This window comes from Myotis yumanensis, unplaced genomic scaffold, assembly GCF_028538775.1.
Source record: "Myotis yumanensis isolate MYYU_CA2020_CCGP unplaced genomic scaffold, mMyoYum1.0.hap1 SCAF_1, whole genome shotgun sequence".
NCBI lineage: Eukaryota > Metazoa > Chordata > Mammalia > Chiroptera > Vespertilionidae > Myotis > Myotis yumanensis.
Genome location: NW_027223752.1, coordinates 155,765,864 through 155,791,875, shown reverse-complemented (window position 1 = coordinate 155,791,875; position 26,012 = coordinate 155,765,864). Strand labels below are relative to the sequence as shown.

Genomic DNA, 26,012 nt, shown 5'->3' with positions numbered 1-26,012 from the left:
GCAGATGTTTGAAATACTATGCTTTTCCCAGTAAATACCAGGCTGAGTCTGTCATTTATCCTTAGGGCATGCAACTTGTTACTTTTTTTCCCTACTATAAAGCATTGTCATTTTATTCAGGATATTGAAAAGGGTGCATTGTCATGTGAGGAACAGTGTGATAATATCTTTGATCTTCAGCTGTGGTATGAATGCCTGAAGGAAGAAACTGTGTTTGCCCTGGCTGAGTGGCTCAGTTGGTTGCAGCATACACCAAAAGGTTGCGGGTTCAATTCCCAGTCAGGGAACATACCTAGGTTGTGGGTTCAATTCCCAGTTGGGGCAACTGATCCATTGTTCTCTGTCACATTCCTATTTCTCTCTCTATTTCTCTCTCTCTCTCTCTCTCTCTCTATATATATATATATATACATATCCTCAGGTGAGAATTTTTTTTTAAAAAAGAAGCTGTGTTTGGCTATGAAGCTCTACAAGAATCATGAATGTCTTCATATCATGAATCTTCCCGTCTGTTGTAGGTAAGAGGGACTGGTGGGTTAGGGGTCAAAGGAGGAGCATGTCTATTTTTGGTGCTCCCATACCCGGACTTGTTACTTTCCTTGAGTTCCGGTAGGTTATGGTAATGGAATACTCTCAGTGCGAGAATGGAGACAACTGTTCAGTCTTTATATCTCCAAAGAGTGCCTGCCTTTGAATATTTACAAGAAAATAATGAGAGCCTGGCCTAGTAGCTCAGTTGGTTAGAGTGACCTCCTGGTAAGCCAAGGTCAAGGTTCGATCCCTGGTCAGGAACAACAAATCAATGTTTCTCTCTCTCTCCCCCACAAAAAAAAAAAAGAAAGAAAAGGAGAGAAAATAATGAGACACACACACACACACACACACACACACACACACACACACACGAAAGCAGGAAGGAGGGGAATTCACAGGCAGAGGAGGAAGAAAGGCGAAGGCAAGGTTAGGGAAATAAAAGGCGAGTCCGAAGAAGCAGGGATGGGGAGGGGAGGTGAGAATCAACAGGGCAGAAACTGGAGCCAGTTAGACTGCGGGAGGAGATGGGTGGCGAATGAGTGGATCGCCCGGTGACTTGCCAAGCAGGCACCAGGCGGAGGGGGGTGGGGCTTGGGGAAGGGTAAATGCAGGGCAAGATTTAAAAGGAGATGACCCTAGCTAGTTGATGCCACCATTGACCTCCGAAGCCCAGGGCAAGGACACCCAAGGCGGGGAAACGGGAGGAAAGACCCGCCGGTGAGGCAGTGCGCTGACTTGTGAGGAGGCGCGCAGACAGGAGAGGGGAACCCCTGGGAGCGCCCGGCCGCCCGCCACCATGTGCGAGCTGTACAGCAAGCAGGACACCCTGGCGTTGAGGAAGAAGCACATCGGGTAAGGGCTCCCCGGTCCCCATGGACGGCGCAGAGAGGGAGAAATCATGAGAGCTGGGGACCGAGAGCCGAGCCTGGCAGGGAGCGGGCAGCCAGGAGCGCGCCCCAAGCTCCGCTAAAGCGGCTGCTAGACCCGTGCGAGCCCGCCGCCCGCGCACCTGCGCAGGGCGCCCCCTCCCGCCCGGGCGCCTCCCTCCTCCCCGCGCAGTCCCGGCTCTGCAGCCCGGGGAGCCGGGCGCGGGTCGCGGGCCGCCGGAGGAGTTCCCCGGGAGGGGCGATGGCCCTGGAACACCATTCCCGGGACGGGCGCTGGGAGGAAGAAGCGCACCTCTCCTCCACTCCCACCAACTCAACTCGAAAGGTTTTCAAAACTGTGAACTCAGAAATATTTATTTTGACCACGATTATGAAAACAAACTAATTCTGACAGCTTGTTAAAGTGAGCTTTTTCTTATTGCGCGCTCGGTTCAGAGGCAGAGGGTTAACCCAGCCAGTGGAGAACTTTGAAGCGGCCGTGCTAAGGGTGCGTGGCTACTTACAGTTCAGTTCAAAGCTGCGGTGCACTCTCCCGAGTGCGCTGGTGCTGCCCGCGCTGCAAACCACTTGGCGATGACTGGTGAACGTGGTCGGACCGGGGCTCCAATCCTAGCAGGGTGTCCTGTTACCTGTGTGACCTCTGTCAAATTTCCTCTTCTGTGAAGAATAGGAATAACATCCTGCTGCACACGAGCGAGCAAATGATATTAAATAAGTGTGATCTGCTTTTGTTGTTGTTTTTGTTTGTGTGACTGTCTTTTAAGGTACATGCAAAAACGAACGATGATTGTGGCTATTCGAAGCGCTGGATCCTGTAAAATCAAGGGTCTGCGATCATTACAAGTAATTAGCAAGCGCTGCAGCGGGCTGGGTGGAGAGAGGCCTGGGGGACCCAAGGAAGAACAGAACCAGGGCCCTCTTCCGAGAAGTGCTAGGCCAGCAGTTCTCAACCTGTGGGTCGCGACCCCTTTGGGGATGAACGACCCTTTCACAGGGGTCGCCTAAGACCATCGGAAAACACATATATAATTACATATTGTTTTTGTGATTAATCACTATGCTTTAATTATGTTCAATTTGTAACAATGAAAATACATCCTGCATATCAGATATTTACATTACCATTCATAACAGTAGCAAAATTACAGTTATGATGTAGCAACGAAAATAATTTTGTGGTTGGGGGTCACCACAACAGGAGGAACTGTATTAAAGGGTCCCGGCGTTAGGAAGGTTGAGAACCACTGTGCTAGGCAGTTTGTCATACGGAGGCCCCTGATACCAACCCCGGGGAGTTTCTGAATGACTTCGGAGGCCGGTTAGCCCCACTGTACAAGCAAAGTAGATTCCTCCTTCCCTGGTCACCCCTTTCCCTTTTCCCAATCACCACTCCATTCTGTTAGTTTTCAGTCCTATATAGTTAGGGTCCAATGAAAACCTAATGATTTCTGACATGAGCAGAACAAATTCTGTGATAGACGGCGTTTAGCCATGAACTGACTGGAGAATTTTACCAAAGTCTGAAGGGCAAGGTGGAAAATACATTATAACAAGGGAAGGTGAAGTCTGCAGTTTCCAGCTCTCATTCATAACAAAGGTTTTCTTTGGATTTTAACTCTTAGCATAAACTAACAGCTGAGCATGAACCGATAAGAAATTCACATCACATACTGGTTTACTTAGCGTAGGCAGTGTTAAAACTTCAGATGACCTATTCGCAATAATGAAAATACTTTCTAAAGAGATGCCTGTCAACTTAATATATAGGTATTTAAATAGCCTGCAGACTACCTTTAATGTGTGGGGGCTTGGGGGCATTTTTTGCATGCAAAATCACCAAAATAAAATAATATATTCAGTTTTCATTTCTAAGGGTCCATAGAACCAAGGTCAGAAACCCGGTCTTGTTGCTATGTTGCTAACATTTATACTGCAGACATTCCCAAATAACAAAAAATGTTGGTGACTTTTTTATGCTCAAAAGAGTGGATTAAAGGGTTAGAATAGCCTTTAGCGCTGTTTATTTGTCGTATAAATTAGGTCAGAAGGGGGGAGAGAGAAAGCAAGCGCTAACTGGGGCTATGGCGTAAGACAGTCTACGTACTTTCAAATTCTGATTTTCTCTCTTACTAGCTGTGTAGCCTTGATCAAATGTCTTCATTTCTCTGTGCCCCAGTTTCCTCACCTATAAAAAGGAGAACAATAATAGCCCCTATTTCATATCATTGTTGGGAGGGTTAAATGAGATAATATTTGTAATATCTGTCAGTTCCTGACTCATAATAAGCCTTAAAAAAAACAAACAAAAAAAAGTTTGGTGGAGTTTTTTCCCCTGGTAGAACAAAATTTCCCAAAGGAAAATTAGTTATCGGTTCATGTAACTAGAGCAATGGGAATTGACCTGTGTCCCTTTAAATAGTATTGTCCAATCGTGGCAAATTTAATACAACAATAAGAGATGTGAGCAGTGTCGTGAATGCGGGATGAAGATAAAAGGTTCCAGGCTGATATGAATTTTTTTTTTTTTTAAAGTTTGTCACCCAGGTTGTGTTTTCCCTTTTCTTGATGTAATTGTAATTTTCCACTTACCATGACCTTCATTGAGAAGGAAAAACACTGAGCAGTCCTAGCAGACCAGAATGTTCCCTTTCATTATTTCTAGGCCGTCCTGCAAAATCTTCTTTGCTGCGGACCCCATCAAAATAGTGCGAGCCCAGCGGCAGTACATGTTTGACGAGAAAGGGGAACAGTACCTGGACTGCATCAACAACGTCGCCCATGGTAACTGCCCTGCCTGGTTGTGTCTGGAGGGTGCCTTCATGGAGTAAGGCAGACGTGGCACCATTAGTATTTGCCCCAGGAGTTCCAGAAGCTGCAGTTCCTTTGCTGAACGGGGGCCAGTAGTCCCAGCAGAGAAAAGTTGCAGCAACATGTGGAACAGAAAGGAGCTCGATGTTTGCTTTGTTTTCTTGCTTAATCCCCCTCACTGGCCAGGCATTTAGGGTTGTAACTTCTTTCTTTGGCTTTTGTCTCCTACATTTTAGTGGGACACTGTCACCCGGAAGTGGTCAAAGCTGCCATGAAGCAGATGGAACTGCTAAATACAAATTCTCGATTCCTCCACGACAACATTGTGGAGTACGCAAAGCGCCTCTGCGCGACCCTGCCGGAGAAGCTCTCTGTGTGCTACTTTACAAACTCAGGGTATGTCTCTAGGCTTCCCATCCATCCCATTCCCAGCCATCTCTCTGTTTGCTCTCTCGCACAACCCTTTTCGTGGTGGAGCACAGATCTTTCAGGGTTTGCCGACATTCTTGCCGTTTACTAGATGACCATACACTGGGGACCCGACCAGTCTGGTTCCTGTGCTTTCCTCCATGAGCCTGTTGTAGATACGGCACCGGACAGCCTGTTACCAGGCTCCTGAGCACAGCCTATAACAACAGTCCGATGGTTCATGTGCATGCCACTCAACTTTTTATTGCCATGGCTTTCCTGGTGAAAGATGGGAAGGCATCCGTTTAAGTATCCCAAAAGGGTTGATACGTAGACCATTCATTGCAAAAAATATTCAGGTCTGGTGCTCATGTGAGAAAACCTAACTCGTCAAATGACACTCATCTCTCCCAGCAGTAGAGTAAGTAGCTAAAGAACCCACAAGCTTAGTCCTTTCAAAGCATGAATGATGAAATTTATCAAAGAAAGAACTCTACTGAACAAGCTATTACTTTTGTAAGATTTTTTAAAATCCTCACCTGTTGATATGTTTACTGATTTTGGAGAGAGAGGAAGGGAGAAAGAGGGAGAGGGAAAAATCAATGTGAGAGAGAAACATTGATTGGTTGCTTTCCCTACACAACCCACCCAGGGACCACACCTGCAACCTTTTCGGTGTACAGGTCTGTGCTCCCACCCACTGAGCTACCTAGCCAGGGCTTTCATAAGATTTGTGATTGATTTGTTTTCTTAGGCACAAGAACATATTTCCACAACACACACACAATGGAAAGGAAGAAAAAATTAAGGTGAATAGATACATTCCAACTTTCAAATTCTGTAAATTCAAATTCTTACATATCTATTCTGGAATATTGTGCAGACATTGAAAGTGTGTTTTGAGCTAGCCAGTGTTGTTCAGTGGTTAAAGCATCAGCCTGCAGACTGAAGGGTCTTGGGTTTGATTTTGGTCAATGGCATGTAACTGGGTTGCAGGCTGGATCCCTGGCCCCCATCGGGGCGAGTATGCAAGGCAACCAGTTGATGTGTCTCTCTCACATTGATGTTTCTCTCTCTCTGTCTCTCCCTTCCCTTCCACTCTCTCTAAAAAAATCAATGGAGAAAAAATATTCTTGGGTGAGGATTAACACACACAAAAAAGTATGTTTTGAAATTACATGCCTAATGACATGTGAAAAGCTCACAATGCAATGTTATATTGGGAGGAAACTTGTATATTCAGCATAAACTTAAATTTTTAAATGATTTATATATGTTAAAATTAGCTATTAGAAATTCTGTACATGTTTAATTATATGATTCCATAATTCATTTTTCTCTTCTCAACGAGATATTTCAGTAGCAAATTTTAAACCAGAAGATCATTCTTTTTTCTTTGTAAATAAATAAGATAATTAACCCTGAGCGGGGTGTCTCAGTTGAGCATCATCCTGTGCCCCAAAAGGTTGCCAGTTTGATTCCTGGTCAGGGCGCATGCCCGGGTTTCGGGTTTAATCACCAGTTGGATGCGTGCAGGAGACAACTGATCGACGTTTCTCTATCACATTGATATTCCTCTCTCTCTCTCTCTTTCTCTCTCTCTAAAATCAATAAAACATTTTTTAAAAGCACTGGATAAAAAGGAATTAAGATAGGTTGTTATAAAGCATTCTTGCTTTTAATAAACTAAATATCATAATTGACTTTTACTGACAAATAATCCTATACCACCAGAGAGGGATTAGCCCCAGAGAACACTGTCCTCAAAGAAGGCTGTTCCCACCTTAGCCAGTTTGGCTCAATGGATGGAGTGTTGGCCTGTGGACCAAAAGGTCCCAGGTTTGATTCCTGTCAAGGGGACATGCCTGGTTTGTGGGCTTGATCCCCAGTAAGGGGTGTGCAGGAGGCAGCCAATCAATGATTCTGTATCATCATTGATGTTTCTATCTCTCTCTCCCTATCCCTTTCTCTCTGAAATAAATAAAAAATATTTTTTTAAAAAAAGAAGAAAAAGAAGGCTGTCCCCAAAAACTGGAGGCGATAGAGCCTGGGATAGTACACAGAATAATCTTGAAGTTAAACAGGCTTCAGTCTGAAACCTGACTCTACTTCTTATTAGCTGTGAGAACTCATTCTGGTCACTTATGCTCTCTGAGGCTGTTTCCTCGTTTATAAAAAGGAGATGACAATACTAGCCTGTTAGAATAATTAAATACAAGCAAAACACACACCATGATGTCTGGCATAGACAGCATTGCACAAGTGATTATATTCTTCCCCTGTGTCTGAGTAGTATAGTTAGACTCTCTGAACCAGGTTGAAAAATTATGACCTTCATCTTATAGATAAGAAATTAATTAAATAGTGGGCCAGAACAACAGACTTTAGTGGCCAAGAATAATGGGCCCCCACACTCCCATTCCTCCCAGGGAGATCAGGCTTCTGAATGTCCTCAAAGTTAATCACCTACTGATGTGGCTGAACTGCGCTAGCCTGTGAAATGGGCAGCATATCCCTCATTTGTACTGTTTCTTCTGTGTCTCATTCTGTATTGAAGACACCTGAGGAACTTTATTAGCAGGATATTGTTGGATGGGCAAGATCAAAGGTGAAGGAGAGGAGTTCAACTTATTTCTTTTTTTAAAATATATTTTTTATTGATTTTTTACAGAGAGGAAGGGAGAGAGATAGAGAGTTAGAAACATCGATGAGAGAGAAACATCGACCAGCTGCCTCCTGCACACCTCCTATTGGGGATGTGCCCGCAACCAAGGTACATGCCCTTGACCGGAATCGAACCTGGGACCTTTCAGTCCGCAGGCCGACGCTCTATCCACTGAGCCAAACCGGTTTGGCTCAACTTATTTCTTAATACATTTCTGAATACAATGTTCCCCACCCCTTATTTCAAGATTTCTCTTTTTCCGGTTTCAGTTACCCATGGCCAATCGTGGTCTGAAAACACGGGCCATTCTGAGTAACATGATGAAATCTCGTGCCATCTGGCTCTGTCCTGCCTGGGACGTGACTCATTCCTTTTTCCAGTGTATCCACAGTGTACGCATCCCCCGCCCACTAGTCACTTAGTGCCCCTCAGTGATCCCCCACGCTGTCACAGTGTCAAGGAGCACTGATTTTACTGAATAATGGCCCCAAAGCACAAAGAGTGGTGCTGATAGTTTGGATATGCAAAGAGAAGCTGAAAAGTGCTTCCTTTGAGTTAAAACATGAGTTCCAGTAGAGAGAGAGAGAGAGATCACATTCACAGAACTTTCATTACAGTATATTGTTATAATTGTTCTATTTGATTGTTAGTTATTGTTGTTAATCTCTTACTGTGCCTAACTTATAAATTAAACTCTCATAGATATGTGTATATAGGAGGAAAATGGTGTATATGGGATTTGGTACTATCCACGGTTTCATACATCTGCTGGGAGTCTTGGAACGCATGCCCCTCAGATAAGGAAAACTACTGCAATTAGAATCTTACAACTTTTTAATTCAAATTTTGAAATATTTTTAAAAAGAGTTTATTTGACATTGTTCCCTCTATGTTGTCTTATAGATCTGAAGCCAATGACTTAGCCTTACGCCTGGCTCGGCAGTTCAGGGGCCACCAAGATGTGATCACTCTTGACCAGTAAGTCTTGGACGCAAGATTTCTAAGCAAGAAGCTCCTTTAGAGACAAAATCGTATTGGCCCTGTCCATACAAATACCATAAACACATGTAGAGGAGGCTGGGTGTGTGGCACAGTGGTTTTTACTTGTATTAGGGCATCAAGGCCAGTCCAGGCCTGCAGGAGACTTATTCCCTTCTAAGTACCTACAAACTGGAGGCTCTATTGGGTGCTGTGCTTATGGTCTCATGGGCTTGCATGAATCTGGGCTTACTTTTCACACATTAACTATTTATTGGGCCACTTTATGTATAAATCTTTTTCAAAGTAAAAATACAATTAGTTTCTTAAAAGTCCAAGCGTTCACTTCACTGTTGTGATTATGCACTGTAATTAATTTAAAAGATAATCATTTAGAGCAAATTTTAAAGAAAACAAGGAGCCAGGTAAAAGTTAATGACTATTAATGATCACTATTTAATTTTACCGCCCAAATGTAAATGTATTACATTTTAAACAAGCAATCCAACAGCTTCAACCTTTACTAAGGAGATTTTTTTTCTTCTTTTAAATTGTTTCCTACCTCTCCACCCCCCACTTCGACACAGAGGGTTGAATTGCACATGCACCTTATTTCTTGCTCTCTGTAGGCCTTTCCCATTCTATGTTGGTTGGTGCATTGGTTTTCTATTGTTGCTGTAACACATGACCACTAACTTAGTGGCTTAAGTAACACAAATATATTCTCTTACAGCTCTGTATGACAGAGTCCAAATGGTTCCCACAGGGCGAAAATCAAGGTGTCAGCAGGGCTGGCTTCCTCTGGAGGCTTTAGGGGAGAATCCGTTCCTTGCTTTGTGCAGCTTCTAGGGGCTGCCTGCATTCCTCGGCTCATGGTCCCTTCCTTCATCTTCAGAGCCGGCCTTTGCATTACAGCAGCCTCTGCTTGCATCCCCACGTCACCTCCCATGTTTCTGAACACCATCCCCCTGGCCCCTTTCACTTACAAAGACTTGTGATTACATTGGGCCCTCCGGGATTATCTCTCCCTCACGATCCTTAATTCAACCACATCTGCAAAGTCCCCTTTGCCATGTAACGTATTCTTTAGTTCTGAGGCATCTTGGGGGCAGGGTGGCTACCACAGTTGATTTTTTTGTTCTATTTTATTCCCATTCCTCCCCACTTATAGACAACTATTCTCATACATCTAATGTATATCTTTTGTTTTTGTAAAATGTATATTATTTTATGTGCTTCTGTTTTACTTTTGCAAACATTGCTATAGATCTCTTTCTGATTCTGACTTTTTTCCATCAGCACTGTTTCAAGATTCCATGTTGATGGCCGTACATCTATTCTAATTCAGTGCTGTCCGGTAGAAATATAATTTGAGCCACATAGGGAATTTACAATTTTCTATTAGCCATTATACCCGACATATCATTTCAACAGGTGATCATTATGAAAGACATTGAGCACTCTCTCTCGCTCTCTCTTGGTATTGTCTTTAAAATCCAATGTGTGTCTTACACTTACAGCACATCTCCATTCAGACTAGCAGCACTCCAAGTGCTCAATAGCTGCATGTGGGTGTGGCTGTCATGGGGGACAGCCCAGCTAGAACTGTTGCACATTGTTCCCCCCAGAGATGGGCACTGTGAATGCCCTTTACCCCCAGCTACCACAGACAGCGCTGCAGTGGGCATCCTTGTACATGTGCCCTACGGACCTTTCCAAGAATTTCTTAGGAATAAATGTGCAGAAACAGGATTGCTAGACCATAGGGGTACTATACACATTGCTGATTTACTAAATACTGCCAGATCCACCTCCAAAAATGGTTGCAACACTACACAATGCATGAAATTTTCCATTTTTCCATATCTTCAACAAAACCTATTCTGCTTTCTAATTTTTTTTCTGATGTTTGCCCGTTTAATAGGTATAAAATGACTCTGAAGTTTAAAACAATTTGCAATTTTCTAATTATGAGTTTGAGTGTCTCTTTATATACTTATGCCTTTGTGAATTCTCTTCTGAAAATTACTGTTCATATTCTTTGCCCATTTTTTTTATTGGGATTCCACCCTTTTCCTGATGGTATGCAGTTGCTTATATGTTAGATCAGAGGATCTAAATCTTGACTGTGTTTTAAAATTACCTGGGGATTTTCTTTTTTTAATACCAATGTCAGGCTCCATGCCCGACCAATGAAAGAGAATCTCTAGAGGCAGATTCTAGAGAACAGTATTGTTTTAAAATTCCCCAAGTGATCCTAATATATGGCAAAATTAATTTTGGGAATTAATCTGAGACATTTCAGATATGTTTTTTCCTATCTATCATATGTCTTTTAACTTTGTCATTGCAATTCTTCCACAGAAATCTTTAATTTTGATCAAATAGATAAAATTTTCATCTTGTGCTTTGTGTTTTCTTAGTGTTATTAATATCTCTTTCTCAACTCCCAGGTCACAAAGATAGTCTTTTTTGTTTTAATAATTACTCCTCATATTGAATCCTCCTGGAGTCCCAGTGTGACCATTTCTGTGTGGATGTATCTCTGAGGTCACCTTCTGTCCTAGTCGTCTCCCTGCTCTTTTTCCAAGGCCATACTAATTGTATTACCACAGCTCTGTAGCAGGGTTTAAACTATGGTAAAGAAAGCGCTCCCTCTTTGCTTTATCTTTTCATGGGCCTTTTATAATGTCTTTTGCAGATCTCTCAATTATATCTCTGGGCAAGAAACAGAAAAGAGAATATCAGAGCCACCTGTATTTTAAGTGAAAGAAAGGAATTTCATAGCCACTCGATCACCTCTCAATCTTAGTTCTTCTGTTCCTTATCAACTTGTATTTGCCTGATATATGCAACTGGACATCCTTTGGAAATCATCCCAAACAGAAACATAGCCCATTACATGATATAGTGTTCTTTTTTAAAATTTACTGAAATGTAACTATCAAATACATTTAAGAAGTTGTTCACGAAGCTATAGAAAATAATATTTTTACATATGGACTATCTAAGTTAACAGATACAATTTTAAAATATTAAGTTCTTTTCTGGCTAAAAAGAAATTTTTTATGAGGATACATATTTGGCTTTCCATGTATTTATTACATGAATAAAAAGCATTGGACAAATTAAATGGCCAGTCTTGCCATGAAAAATTAGATCCCATACTGTTAAATCTGGCACCAATATTGAGATTCTCCCTGGATGAGATGTAATATTATTCTTCATATGCTAGATAAACAATCTTCTTTGAGCAATTTAGTTTACTGGGTGTTTTTTCTTTTCAGTGCTTACCATGGTCACCTAACATCTTTAATTGAGATCAGTCCATATAAATTTAGAAAGGGAAAAGATGTCAAGAAAGAATTTGTGCATGTGGTAAGTATTTTAGAATCCAAGAATGAGAATATTAGTAACTGGAAGAATGCCTAGTGATAATCCAGTCCACCCCTTTCACTGAAATGAAAAGGAAACTCAGATCTAGAGCAGTTAATAAGAGGATGTGGCTTACAATCCATTGATGAGTACCACAATGGGCAAATTAGTATACTGGTAGTGATAGCTGTTATTCACAGTTACTGGTTTGTTTTTCTTGCCCTTTGGTCTTTAATTAGTTTTTCTATCACTGATGTCACCTTGAAATTCAAAGTTCAATTAAGTGTGTATGACTGTCTCAAAATTAAATTGCTCTATGCTAAAATATTACCTAGATTTATTAAGTAAAATAAACCAATTAAATTGGCTTGTTTCAACAAACAGTAAATTTCATTTGGCTTAATTAAGGATCAGTAGACTTTCTCAAGAGAATCATCAACAGCTTCTTTCAAAATTTTAAGATCTTGAAGCAGTGCTAAGACACTTGAGTTTTCTGAATGATTTCAGTTTGCTATATAATTGGTAAATGTTAGTTTATTTTCTATCTAAAATAGTTAATACAGTTCCCATTCATTAAAATTTTCCAATAATATAATCACACTGTTGATTTGAATTTTGTCCCTATGTGAATAGGTGTGCAGTCATAATTTATAAAGGTCTAGGAGCTAATCCAAGTTCCCGTTCATAATGAAAAGATTTCATTACTCACCGAATTCAGAAATGCTGTGGGAAAAGAACAAACGAACCTAGAGTCACTTAAATCCACATGGTCACCTTCCCAACATGCTTTTGTGGGGAAATGCCAAATTTTACAAGCTCATTTTGTGCAAGAGGCAAATCAATAGAAACTCTATTATTTGATGTTTTCAGGCACCAATTCCAGATACTTACCGAGGAAAATATAGAGAAGACCATCCAGACCCAACCAGTGCTTATGCAGATGAAGTGAAGAAAATCATTGAAGAAGCTCATAAGAATGGAAGGAAGGTGTGTATTTACAGCTTTGGAACCATGTTAACATCTTTATAAAAATGGATTTAAGTCATTGTGATACATTGGAGAGATAGAAAAGAATTAGATCTCAATTCTCTGTCTGTTCTCCTCTGCTTACATATTTCAAAAAGTGAATTATTATACTCATGCCTCTCAGACTATTTTTATTTATCCTGGAAATGCAATCACCGTGCCTGTCCCAAAGCTGATGGCCTACCTCTGACTTTCGTAGTGGGAGGCAGGCTGTGGTCCAAAGGGGCAGGGAAGTGAGGAAGAAGGAAGGTGATGGGCCAGGGACAGATTACCCCAGTGCAGAGCAGCAGGAGGGCTAACACACGGTGACAGGAGGGGACAGACAGAGCGTCCCTGGAGCATCAGACCCACAAGGGAACCTGGTGCTTCCCTTGAACTGATTCAACTTTCTCAAAGGCACGGAGCTTGGGTAAGTCACGGCGAAAATGCTTCTTCCGATCTGGTCCTGGGCTTCTAAGACAGAACCACAATCCTCCAGAGCAGGAAAAAGACTTTCTGTTTTCTGAGTCTTCACCCTACCTACCTTGGTTCTCTCGACTTCATATCTCAATAGTTCTATGCTTTCTCTTCTTAGTTCAGTGTTATCTATTTTCTACTCCTTTCTTAGCCTCTAGAACACTTTCTCTGTAGTTCCTGTTGTGACTTGCCTAAGTCTGTTGAGTTAAGCCTGTTCAGGACAAGGAATAGAAATATAACACAGTAACTTGTGTGTGGCCTCAAGTCATCCTCCCATTTCATTAGGTGCAAATTCCAGCCTTAGGCAGTCCCATCTCACCAGGCTGAGGAATAGGCTCCACAGTAATATAGTTAGAACCTGGGTCATTTTTAAGAGATTCGTATCAAGCCGAAACCGGTTTGGCTCAGTGGATAGAGCGTCGGCCTGTGGACTGAAAGGTCCCGGGTTTGATTCCGGTCAAGGGCATGTACCTGGGTTGTGGGCACATCCCCAGTAGGAGATGTGCAGGAGGCAGCTGATCGATGTTTCTCTCTCATCGATGTTTCTAACTATCTATCCCTCTCCCTTCCTCTCTGTAAAAAATCAATAAAATATATTTTTTTTAAAAAAAGAGAGATTTGTATCAAGACTGAGCAAAGAGCATCAGTCTTATTCAATTGATCCTAATGAAAACAGTGTTTAAATTAATTATAAAGAAATGGAAAACTCCCTCTCCTCCATTTCTCCTGGTAGTTTCATTGATACCCTAGGGTTTCAGAAACAAAAGCTTCTGATCACTTGCTTTTTCATCATAGACATCTTTTCCTTTTAATTAAATGGCCTATTTGCCACTTGCCACAGATCCATTCCCAGCCTTTTTTTTTTTTTTTTTTTTTTTTTTTTTTTTTTTTATTTTTCGCTTAAAGTATTACAAAGGGTATTACATAAGTGTCCTTTCCCCCCCCCCCCCCGCCCTTGACAAACCCCTACCTTCCCTTACCCCCCAGTGTCTTATGTCCATTAGTTATGCTTATATGCATGCATACAAGTCCTTCGGTTGATCTCTTACTCCCCTCCCTCCTGCCCCCCAACTCTCTCTGGCCTTCCCACTGCAGTTTGACAATCAGTTTGAGGCAGCTCTGCCTCTGTATCTATTATTGTTCAAAAGTTTGTAATGGTCTTTATTATCCATGAATGAGTGAGATCATGTGGTATTTTTCCTTCATTGACTGGCTTGTTTCACTTAGCATTATGCTCTCCAGTTCCATCCATGATGTTGCAAATGGTAGGAGTTCCTTCTTTTTAACAGCAGCATAGTATTCCATCGTGTAGATGTACCACAGTTTTCTAATCCATTCATCTACTGATGGGCACTTAGGCTGTTTCCAGATCTTAGCTATGGTGAATTGTGCTGCTATGAACATCTGGTTACATATATCCTTTCTGATAGGTGTTTCTGGTTTCTTGGGATATATTCCTAGTAGTGGGATCACAGGGTCAAATGGGAGTTCCATTTCCAATTTTTTGAGGAACCTCCATACTGCCTTCCATAGTGGCTGCACCAGTCTGCATTCCCACCAGCAGTGCACAAGTGTTCCTTTTTCTCCACATCCTCTCCAGCACTTGTCGTTTGTTGATTTGTTGATGATGGCCATTCTGACAGGTGTGAGATGGTACCTCATTGTTGTTTTGATTTGCATCTCTCGGATGATTAGTGACTTTGAGCATGTTTTCATATGCCTCTTGGCTTTCTGAATGTCCTCTTTTGAAAGGTGTCTATTTAGATCCTTTGCCCATTTTTTGATTGGATTGTTTATCTTCTTTTTGTTAAGTTGTATGAGTTCCCTATAAATTTTGGAGATTAAGCCCTTATCAGATATGACGTTGGCAAATATGTTTTCCCAAGAGGTGGGTTTTCTTGTTGTTTTGTTGATGGTTTCTTTTGCTGTGCAGAAGCTTTTTATTTTGATGTAGTCCCATTTGTTCAGTTTCTCTTTAGTTTCAACTGCCCTAGGAGCTGTATCAGTGAAGAAATTGTTTTGGCATAAGTCTGAGATTTTGTTGCCTTTGTATTCTTCTAGAATTTTTATGGTTTCCTGTCGTACATTTAAGTCCTTTATCCATTTTGAGTTTATTCTTGTGTATGGTGTAAGTTGGTGGTCTAGTTTCATTTTCTTGCATATATCTATCCAATTTTCCCAACACCATTTATTGAAGAGACTATCTTGGCTCCATTGTATGTTCATGCCTCCTTTGTCAAAAATTAATTGAGCATATTGGTTCGGGCTAATTTCTGGACTCTCTATTCTATTCCACTGGTCTATATGTCTGTTCTTGTGCCAGTACCAGGCAGTTTTGAGAACAGTGGCTTTGTAATACAGTTTGATATCTGGCATTGAGATCCCACCTACTTTGTTCTTTCTCAGGATCGCTGCAGCTATTCGGGGTCTTTTTTTATTCCAGATGAATTTTTGGAGAGTTCGTTCTAGATCTTTGAAGAAGGCCATTGGTATTTTAATGGGAAGTGCGTTGAATGTATAGATTGCTTTGGGTAGTATGGACATTTTAATGATGTTGATTCTACCAATCCAAGAACATGGTATGTTCTTCCATCTGTTTATGTCTTCCTCTATCTCTTTTTTCAACGTCCTGTAGTTTTCTGAGTAGAGGTCTTTAACCTCTTTAGTTAAGTTTATTCCTAGGTATCTTAATTTTTTTGGTGCGATGGTAAATGGGATTGCTTTTCTAATCTCTCTTTCTGAAAGTTCACTATTGGTGTATAGAAATGCCTCAGATTTCTTGGGGTTAATTTTGTATCCTGCTACATTGCCAAATTCATGTATTAAGTCTAGTAGCTTTTTGATGGAGTCTCTAGGGTTTTGTATGTATAATATCATGTCATCTGCAAATAAGGACAGTTTTACTTCCTCTTTTCCAATTTGGATGCCTTTTATTTCTTCTTCTTGCCTAATTGCAATGGCTAATACTTCCAGTACTATGTTGAACAGGAGTGGTGAGAGTGGGCATCCCTGTCTTGTTCCTGTTCTTAGGGGAAATGGTGTTAGTTTTTGTCCATTGAGTATGATGTTGGCTGTGGGCTTGTCATATATGGCTTTTATTATGTTGAGGTATGATCCTTCTATTCCCACCTTTCTGAGAGTTTTTATCAAAAATGGGTGTTGGATTTTGTCGAATGCTTTTTCTGCATCAATTGATATGACCATGTGGTTTTTTTCTTTCAATTTGTTTATGTGATGTATCACATTTATTGATTTACGGATGTTGTACCATCCTTGCATCTCTGGGATAAATCCTACTTGGTCATGGTGTATGATCCTTCTGATGTACTGCTGGATCCGATTTGCTAAGATTTTGTTGAGGATTTTGGCATCTATGTTCATGAGGGATATTGGCCTGTAATGCTCTTTCATTGTGATGTCTTTACCTGGTTTTGGTATTAGGGTGATGCTGGCTTCATAGAATGAGCTTGGAAGTGTTCCTTCCTCTTGAATTTTTTGTAGTAGTCTGAGGAGGGTAGGTTTTAGTTCTTCCTTGAATGTTTGGTAGAACTCCCCTGTGAAGCCGTCTGGCCCTGGGCTTTTGTTTGCTGGAAGCTTTCTGATGACTGCTTCAATTTCTTCCATAGTTATTGGCCTATTGAGGTTTTTAGATTCTTCCTGATTGAGTTTTGGAATGTTGTATTTTTCTAGGAATTTGTCCATTTCCTCCAGGTTGTCTAGTTTGTTGGAGTAGAGTTGCCCGTAGTATTGTTTAACAATCATTTGTATTTCTGTGGGGTCTGTTGTTATTTCGCCTCTATCATTTCTGATTTGGTTTATTTGGGACCTTTCTCTTTGCTTCTTGGTGAGCCTGGCGAGGGGTTTGTCAATCTTGTTTATCCTTTCAAAGAACCAGCTCTTGGTTTCATTGATTTTCTGTATTGTTTTTTTGGTCTCTATGTCATTGATTTCTGCTCTAATCTTTATTATCTCCTTCCTTCTGCTCACTCTGGGGTTTTCTTGTTGCTCTCTTTCTAATTCTTTGAGTTGTAGAGTTAGATGATTAACTACCATTTTTTCTTGTTTTTTGAGATAGGCCTGTAGAGCTATAAACTTCCCTCTCAGGACTGCTTTCATTGTGTCCCAGAGGTTTTGGATTGTTGTGTTTTCATTGTCATTAGTGTCCAGGATGTTTTTAATTTCTTCTTTGATGTCATCGGTAACCCAATCAATATTTAATAACATGCTATTCAGCTTCCAAGTGTTTGAGTATTTTGGGTTGTTTTTATTGTAGTTTATTTCTAACATTATGCCATCGTGGTCTGAGAAGATGCTTTTTATGATCTCAATCTTCTTGAATTTGTGGAGACTTTGCTTGTGACCCAATATGTGGTCTATTTTTGAATATGTCCCATGAGCACCTGAGAGGAATGTATATTCCGCAGCTGTGGGGTGTAGAGTTCTGAAGATGTCAATTAAGTCCATCTGATCTAGTGAGTCATTTAGGATTGCTGTTTCTTTGCTGATTGTTTGTCTAGCGGATTTATCCAGTGATGTCAGTGGTGTATTAAAGTCCCCTACTATGATTGTGTTATTGTCGATATCTCCCCTGATATCTTCCAGAAGATTTCTTATGTATGTGGGTGCTCCTGCATTGGGTGCATATATGTTTACCAGGGTTATATCTTCTTGTTGTATTGATCCCTTTAGTATTATGAAGTGGCCTTCCTTATCTCTGGTTATGGCCTTCACTTTGAGATGTATTTTGTCAGATATAAGTATTGCTACCCCAGCTTTCTTTTCCTTTCCATTTGCGTGAAAGATATTTTTCCATCCCTTCACTTTCAGTCTGTGTGAGTCCTTTCCAATGAGGTGGGTCTCTTGTAGACAGCAGATGTATGGGTCATGTTTTTTTATCCATTCAGCCACTCGATGTCTTTTATTTGGAGCATTTAGTCCATTTACATTTAAAGTTATTATTGAAAGGTACTTGTTTGTAGCCATTTCTTTTTTTGTGTGTGTGTGTGGCTGATTTCTTTCTGAGCTTGATATTTCTTCTTTTACACCAGTCCCTTTAGCATTTCTTGCATGGCTGGCTTGGTGGTGATAAACTCCCTTAGCCCTTTTTTGTCTGTGAAGCTTCTTATTTCCCCTTCAATTTTGAATGATAGCCTTGCTGGATAGAGTATTCTTGGATTCAGTCCTTTGCTTTGCATCACTTTGTAGATTTCCGTCCATTCTTTTCTGGCCTGATGTGTTTCTGTTGAGAAATCATTTGATAATCGAATGGGAGATCCCTTGTATGTTACTTTCCGCCTCTCTCTTGCAGCTTGTAAGATTCTCTCTTTATCCTGAACATTTGCCATGGTAATTATGATGTGTCTTGGTGTGGGTCTTTTCGGGTTCACCTTGTTTGGGACTCTCTGGGCTTGTGTGACTTTTTTCTTCCCCACCTCAGGGAAGTTTTCTGATATTATTTCTTCGAATAGGTTTTCTAATCCATGTTCATCTTTCTGTTGTTCTGGCACCCCTATTATTCGTATGTTGCTTCGTTTCATGTTGTCCCAAAGTTCCCTTAGGCTCTCCTCCTGTCTTTTAATTTTTTTCTCCATTTGCAGTACAGTTTGAGTGTGTTTTGCTTCCTTGTCTTCTAATTCACTGATTCGGTCCTCCGCTTCTCCCAGTCTACTGTTGATACTTTCAATGGTGTTTTTTATTGCAGCTATGTCGCTCTTCATTTCTTCTTGGGACTTACTTAAGTTGTTGATTTTTTCATCTGTTTCTTCTAGCTTCTTGCATACGTAGTTGAGTTTTTCATCTGTTTCTTCTTGCTTCTTGAACATCCGGTGCATGTACTCTAGGAACCTTATTCTGAATTCTTTTTCCGTCATGTTGCATATCTCTGTCTCACTTAGCTGCTTTTCTGGCGAGTCCTCCTTTTCTTTCCTTTGGGGGTTTCTTTGTCTACCCATGTTTGATCTCACTGACATTGCTTGTTGTTGAATCGTTCAGTGGCTGGACCCTGGGTGGCAGTGGCTGCTCCCTGGGTGGCAGTGGCTCCTCGGTCTGTGGTTGCTCCTTGGGCGGTTGTGGTAGCAGCGGCTCCTCTGTTGATAGCAGAGCCTCTGATGGGTGCTGTTCACAGTTGTGGTGGCTCTTCTGGCTGGTGGAGGGTGGCTTCAGACTCAGCAACTGTTCCCCAGGCAGAGCGTGTGGTGATCAGGAGGCCGCTGTTGCTTGAATCTTTCCGTGGAGGGGTGCAGGTCTCCCCTTGGCTCTTGCAGTCGCGCTGTTTGCGAATCGTTGCCTCCGGGTCAGTAGCCGATCTCTGGATGCCGGTGAACGCTGCCTGAGATGGCGCGGTCTCGCCGCTGCGCTGGCGCCCAGGGGGAGGTTTCAGCCTCAATCTCTAACCATCCGCATTTTTTAGGAGTTTTCTGTCTTTCCTGGCTGCAGACTGTCTCTCAGCTGAACCTCCCCAGCTTGATCGGGCCCCCCAGCCTTTTTTTTAAAAAAACCTGCTCTATAAGAAGTCCTCTTTTTCAGGTGGTATGAGGAGGACCTAATGAATTTTGACCCCATCTTCTGTTTTGTAGATTGCTGCCTTTATTGCTGAATCTATGCAGAGTTGTGGTGGACAAGTAATCCCTCCAACAGGCTACTTCCAGAAAGTGGCAGAGTATGTACTTGACATGGGCATTCTTGGTCACACTGAGGGCACCATGACAATTCTATGGGGCCATACTGGTTGTGAAAATATTGAAGTACTTCCAAACCAGCTAGTCAATAGCCACTTGGGAGTGCCTGCCACCCCAGGACTCCTGGATTCCTTCAAATTCCCAAGATCCAGCAAATAAAGAGCTTACACATGGGTAGTTGGCAGGGGGCCTCCAGGACTCTGCCTCAGCCCCTTGCCTGACATTCTTTCTGATTGGCCTGTGCCTAAGCCTTAACAGTTAGCAAAACACTGAAGATTAATCCTGCTAAACATGACTTCTGTTCACTTCTTAATTTTCCCACTTAAAATACTGCCGCAATCTAGCCTGTTTGGCTCAGTGGATAGACCATGGGCCTGGACCAAAGGGTCCCAGGTTGATTCCAGTCAAGGGCAGGTACCTCGGTTGCAGGCTCCTCCCCCGCCCAGGCACTGGTGGGCGCCTGCAGGAGGCAACCAATCCATATGCTTCTCTCACTGGATAGAATGGATATTTCTCTCTGTCTTTCCTTCTCTCTTCCACTCTCTCTAAAAAACAATGGGGAAATAGCCTCAAGTGAGGATTAAAAAAACAAAAAACAAAACTGCCATAGAGTTTACTTGACCACAAACCCCAATCTAAATATAGAATAGATATAATCTGGGAATTATGTGGTTATATTTCAAAGCCAGTGACAACATAGGTGTCATTCAGGGTTCTGAGCACTGAAATATTTTTAACAACGATTCTAGGCTTCCGATTAGCAACATTTTTTTTTAAGTGCTCAATAATCTGCACCTTTTGTGGGCGGGGGTGGGGACTCGCGGCGACCTGAGGGCATTAGACTGTCCTTTTGCTTTTCAGATATGTACGCGCAGCAGGGGGGGTGTTTATAGCCGATGAAGTTCAGGTGGGCTTTGGACGCGTTGGGAAGCATTTCTGGAGTTTCCAAATGCATGGCGAGGACTTTGTCCCAGACATCGTCACAATGGGGAAACCCATGGGCAACGGCCACCCGGTGGCGTGCGTGGTCACAACCAAAGAAATCGCGGAAGCCTTCTGCAGCTCGGGAATGGAGTATTTCAACACGGTACATCCTGGTGCCTGGCTTTAGTGCTGAGAGGTTAAATAATGCCTGTTCTTACACTTCTTGCCTAGGTAGTGAAAAATAACGCTCAGTATTGCCAGCTAACCACCCCAGAACCCTAGCTAAACTTTGATCTAACCCGGTTTCATTCTATCTGACATAATGCTTGCATTTTTCCTTCTGAATCTTTCCCTTCCTCAAATGTTATTATTAATTATTCCATTAATAGATGGCTGTCCTGCTATACTCAAGAGGTTATGATATTTCACTAGCAGAGGATATTATTTCTTTGTTTTGTATCATATTTTAAGTTCTAAAACATCTCTGTTTAGATAATTGAGTACTATAAATGTTATATGGTTCTTGTAGGAGATACTAAATTTTTACTTGGGAAATCTTATTTCCTTGGTTTTACCCCCAAAAGTAATAAGCTTAAGGTTGGAAAAATTACTATAGTTTATACCTTATGGGTAATAGATTTGGCATAGCTAAAGGTAAGATTCAAATCTAATGACATAAATTATTTGGAGAAAATGTCATTGCTTAGCTGTTGTCACACAACTATTCAAGGGCAGAAATCCATACCCCCCTCACTGAACCACACTCTGAAATCCTTAATTCCCAACACATTGTCTATTTTTTGTTTGGTTGAATCAATACATTTCCTGATAGCCTTTATGCAGCATGGAAAATATAATTTGGAATGAATTTCCCTTTAATCCTGAATGAATAGAATCATGCTATGTTCTAAATTTATGAAATGAAATCACAAGAGAATGTTATTGAAATCATATCTTTACTTGCTTATGTATGAGACACATTTCTCATGGAGGAAGTAATACCGCTAATTTAACTATTATGTTTTCTCATTTATCTTTTTTTCTGAATGAAGTATGGAGGAAATCCAGTATCTTCTGCTGTTGCTTTGGCTGTCCTGGATGTAATTGAAAATGAAGACCTTCAAGGAAATGCCACAAGAGTAGGGGGTTATCTTACTGAGTTACTGAAGAAACAGAAGGCTAAGCACACTTTGATAGGGGATGTCAGGTGTGTTTGTCATGGCGCTGTTATGTAGCTATTCGTTTTTCCAAATGAAATAGCTTATGTCTATCTTATAAAATTTAAAATAAATTACATAAAATTAAATCTAGAAAACCCTGAAAACAGAAAACACAAAGCTCATTCTTAATCTAGAACCCAGATACCATTGTTCCTGCTAACTTTTGGGTATATGTCTTTTATATTTTTTTAAAGATAAAGTTGGGGTAATTTCAGCACTGAAAAGCTGAAAAGAAGGAACTTAAAGTAACTTTAAGTGATCTATTCAAAACTATTTTAAATGCTATCTGGGAAAACTTGGGATTTTGCATACATAGATATAAACATGTATCATCATTAATGTCCTGAGAAACTAAATGATCTGAAGAGGTTGTTTTTAAGCCTTTTACAAATAAGTGAGGGAGGGGTGGCATTGGGTAACAAAAACTAAGTTGTTTCAGAAACTAGGAGGAGGCGTGGACACTGGATTGGTGTCTTGGATTAGTCAGAATCAATTACAATGACCCTTAAAGGGAGTCACAGTCAGCTGAAGCGTGGGGACCGTGTTCACTTGTTGCGACAACTTATGCTTTGGTAGAGTGTGTGCCAAGTTTTCTTTCTTCACCTCCCTCAGGGGTGTTGGCCTTTTTATCGGAATCGACTTAGTGAAGGACCATCAGCGAAGGACCCCCGCCACAGCCGAAGCGCAGCACGTTATCTACAAGTAAATGCACTCCCAGCTGTTTGGTGTCTGGGTTCTGGGGTGCCCACCCTCTTGAAAACTTCTTTCACTTCCTCCCACCCCTCCAAATAAGGAAAGTTTAAGACATACAACTTATAAGTGTGGGCTTCTCGCGTGCAGAATATTATTCTTAAAGAATCTTACCGTCATTTGCGTGCACTCACACGTGTTTCCTGCATCCCGCTTAGGATGAAAGAAAAGCGAGTGCTGCTCAGCGCCGATGGGCCTCACAGAAATGTGCTTAAAATAAAGCCACCGATGTGCTTCTCTGAAGAAGATGCCAAGTTTCTGGTGGACCAACTCGATGGGATTCTAACAGGTGTGTTCCCAGATTTTTAAGATTCCTCCTTCCCCGCTACACGCCATGCTCTCCACCCCTAACCCCGGCCTGGTCATACATGACTGCATCTTGTTATTCATGAAGGAAGCGAAGGAGGCAGAAATGAATGTTAACTTCATATTCCTAGAACTAGGAAAAGATAGTTGAAACATGACTGCATCATGGGCTCTTCGTTAAATCAAGATTTTCTGTTTGCCCTCACACAACTCTAAACCTAAGCTTTTACTGCAACGGTGCCGTTTAATTTTTATCATTTATTTTCCCTTTTTTAAAAAAAAAAATTGCATGTCTACATTGTGCCATGCACCGCAAATGCTGCAGTGTATACTATGTCAACACTGCACTGTGAAAATATGTAAAACAGTATTAACACAAATTATAAACTACAGGTTAACAAGTATTTGTTATATGCTGAATCACTTGATTTTGTGTATTTCACTTATTGCAATATAATTTTTGAGGACTTTTGTTTGTCATTTATAATTATAGCCTATCATAGGAATTTATCTTTTGTTTACCTATATTATAGAATTAGGTTAACTTATTTTTCTATCATGAGCATAAATTGAGATTAGAAAGTAAGCCAACAATATGAAGCCATGTTGGAAAACATAAAGCCCTGTCAAATGTTAGCGTTTTTGTTGTTGCTTTAGTTGTATTTTTAAGATTCAACTTCTCTGCTCCCTTCTCAGTCTTTCAGGGGTAAGACAAGGCTGAGAAGCCAGGAATCGATGTAGCAGACAGGTAGATAATGTCTGGCAGCTTGAGGGTCAGCCCAAGTTCTTTGTAATAAGTCACTGCCTTTGGACCAAGAGTATGCTGACACCCAAACCTGGCAAGCTGTCCTCACACAAGTGCTGTCCTCTGGTCCCTTGAAGGGCCAGGCAATAGAAAGAGTAAAGGTTGGGGCAAGCCCATCACTGTTACTTAAAATTCATCTCGGAGCTTAAGCATTACCAATGATGAGCTGAAGAATTTATTTTGAATAAAGTGGCCAAGGCATAGCTAACACAGGCTCACGTGCCACTTGTAAATGATACTAATGAAACACTACAAAAGCTTAAAAGCAGCCATTTGCTTAGTGACACAGTCTTTTAACAACTTACCTCTCTATTCTTAAGAGTATTCCTATAGATACCAAAAGGGGTTTTTGAGATTTTTTATGTTCTGTCTCCTCCACTGTGCCCTCCTTAACGTAGTTTTAGAAGAAGCCATTGGAACCAACTCTGAGGGTGTGACGATCACTGAGAATACACCAGGCAGAACAAAGGTAAGAATCAGCTACTTTGTTTTTTAGGGGGAAAGTGGAAAGCTTTAGAAATTTATGAAAAAGGAATGCACTTTTTTAAAAAATTGTACAATGACCTATAGAATAAAACCCACCTTTGCTAGGGTGGGCTTATTGCAGTTTTGAGTACACAACCGAATTTCAAGTGTGTGCCAGGCCGCCTGAAAGGAATAAACCACAGAACCATCCCGCTAGGATCATTCCCATAACAACCACCAAAACCTCTCAGGGGCATAAAGAGGGCCTTCAGATTTTATAGAGATGATTTCTCGTCCTAAACGCCTTCTTGTTTGCTCTGAAGACCGCCTAACACTGCCTCAGATTCTCACACACCACTCTGTAAAATCAGCAGAAACATTAGCAGCGTGGCGCCAACATGCCAGAGTTTGGTCCAGAAGTGAACTAAAGTCAAAACTTCAAATGGCCTCCGGAGCCTGGGAACCGCCTGGCAGCCAGTGGCCTGGTTCTGCCTTGGATGCACTTCCAGCGGAGGGCCTTTCCATTCCCTCCCTGAGCTGCCGGGTGGGAGAAAGAGCTTCCCCGGGGAGGGAAACAGTAAGGCCAAAAACTTGAGTGGCTTTGTTGCATAATTTGTTTATAAATAAAGACCCATCAGTGCCTTGAGCCCGCCTGCACATCCAGTGGTCAGCAAAGTCCTTTTCCTCAGTGAAAAGCATTAGGCCATTTGAATGAGAGCAAATGATTTGCTAATAAGATCTGCTTCTGCCTCTCGGTACAGCACAAATCAACTGTAGAAATCAATGATTACCTGTGGTTCGAGAGTAGCTAATCTGCCTAGGACAGAGCGCAGGTGTAAGTGCTCAGCAAGCATTGAAAAGGAGCTTCCGTAAGGCGTTCACCGGGGGAAATCCTACTTTGGAGCTAGCAAAGTTAACACACGTTTCTGAAATGTTAGCTTGGAATCCCAGATTTTATGTTGACATCCCATTTCAAATGTCTGTGGAAGATACTTACCAGGGGGAGGGAGGAACAACCCGTGTTGTGCTATGTGTTGTGATGTGTTGTGATGTGTTGTGTTCTCCTGTGGGTTGTGTTTGTCTGTCGGCCTGTGGGTCAGCCTTTGGGAGGCTGGGCTGGTTAGAGGTGGGTGCCACTGCATTTTGCACGCCTGTCTTGCAGAAGCCTAAGGAAGCCCACGTGGAATTGCTCAGTGAAGGGGCCCCAGAGCAGAAAGAAAATCCCAGCCAGAAGAGAAATGGGTTGTGCACAGATAAGCAGTCACAGCTCAGCAAGAGGCTCAAGACATGAAAGATTTGTGTTTCAAAGCAAGATAAATGTCCTGAGTTACAGAGAACGAATGGAAGTGTCTTCTTAACAGCTCTCTGTACTCTCAAAAAGCAAAATTTGCATTCCATATAGATTGGTCAATAAAAAAAGGTAAATGAGTAGAAAGAATGAACCAAGTGATGATCAAACCATGTCAAGATTATTAGTTCAGCCTCCAGGCTGTTGATTCCTTACTTGAACTTCCTGAATATACTTAATTTATTCCACTAAATTTAAGGTTTAAGTTGAATATTATGTTGGCAGTTTTACTTTTGATGTTTTAATGTTTGAAATGAGAGAGCAACGTACAATAGGTTCCTTAACTTTGGAGACTTCGTGCCTTAAAATATGAATTCCATAATGATTCCTTTGGTATATATTTATGGACTATAATTAAATAAAAGATGATGTAAACCAAA

At 41.4% G+C, this 26,012-nt stretch overlaps 1 protein-coding gene across 1 annotated transcript; it reads left to right on the top strand.

The window, feature by feature from the left end:
• Positions 1-1,165: 1,165 nt before the first annotated feature.
• ETNPPL (ethanolamine-phosphate phospho-lyase) lies at positions 1,166-26,012 on the top strand. The gene is made up of 13 exons (XM_070433566.1): positions 1,166-1,386; positions 4,084-4,202; positions 4,466-4,625; positions 8,206-8,280; positions 11,568-11,658; positions 12,526-12,642; positions 19,713-19,795; positions 20,676-20,901; positions 21,791-21,945; positions 22,571-22,660; positions 22,867-22,997; positions 24,218-24,288; positions 25,447-26,012. Exons 1-13 carry the CDS (start codon positions 1,331-1,333, stop codon positions 25,573-25,575), a joined length of 1,503 nt encoding a protein of 500 aa, XP_070289667.1. The 5' UTR covers positions 1,166-1,330; the 3' UTR covers positions 25,576-26,012.

Bases quoted from the DNA above. Each gene is read 5' to 3' on its own strand.
- ETNPPL (XM_070433566.1), top strand. From the start codon at position 1,331: ATGTGCGAGCTGTACAGCAAGCAGGACACCCTGGCGTTGAGGAAGAAG. The intron at 4,626-8,205 runs GTATGTCTCTAG...GTTGTCTTATAG, and splicing joins TGCTACTTTACAAACTCAGG to ATCTGAAGCCAATGACTTAG. The intron at 24,289-25,446 runs GTAAGAATCAGC...CCTGTCTTGCAG, and splicing joins ATACACCAGGCAGAACAAAG to AAGCCTAAGGAAGCCCACGT.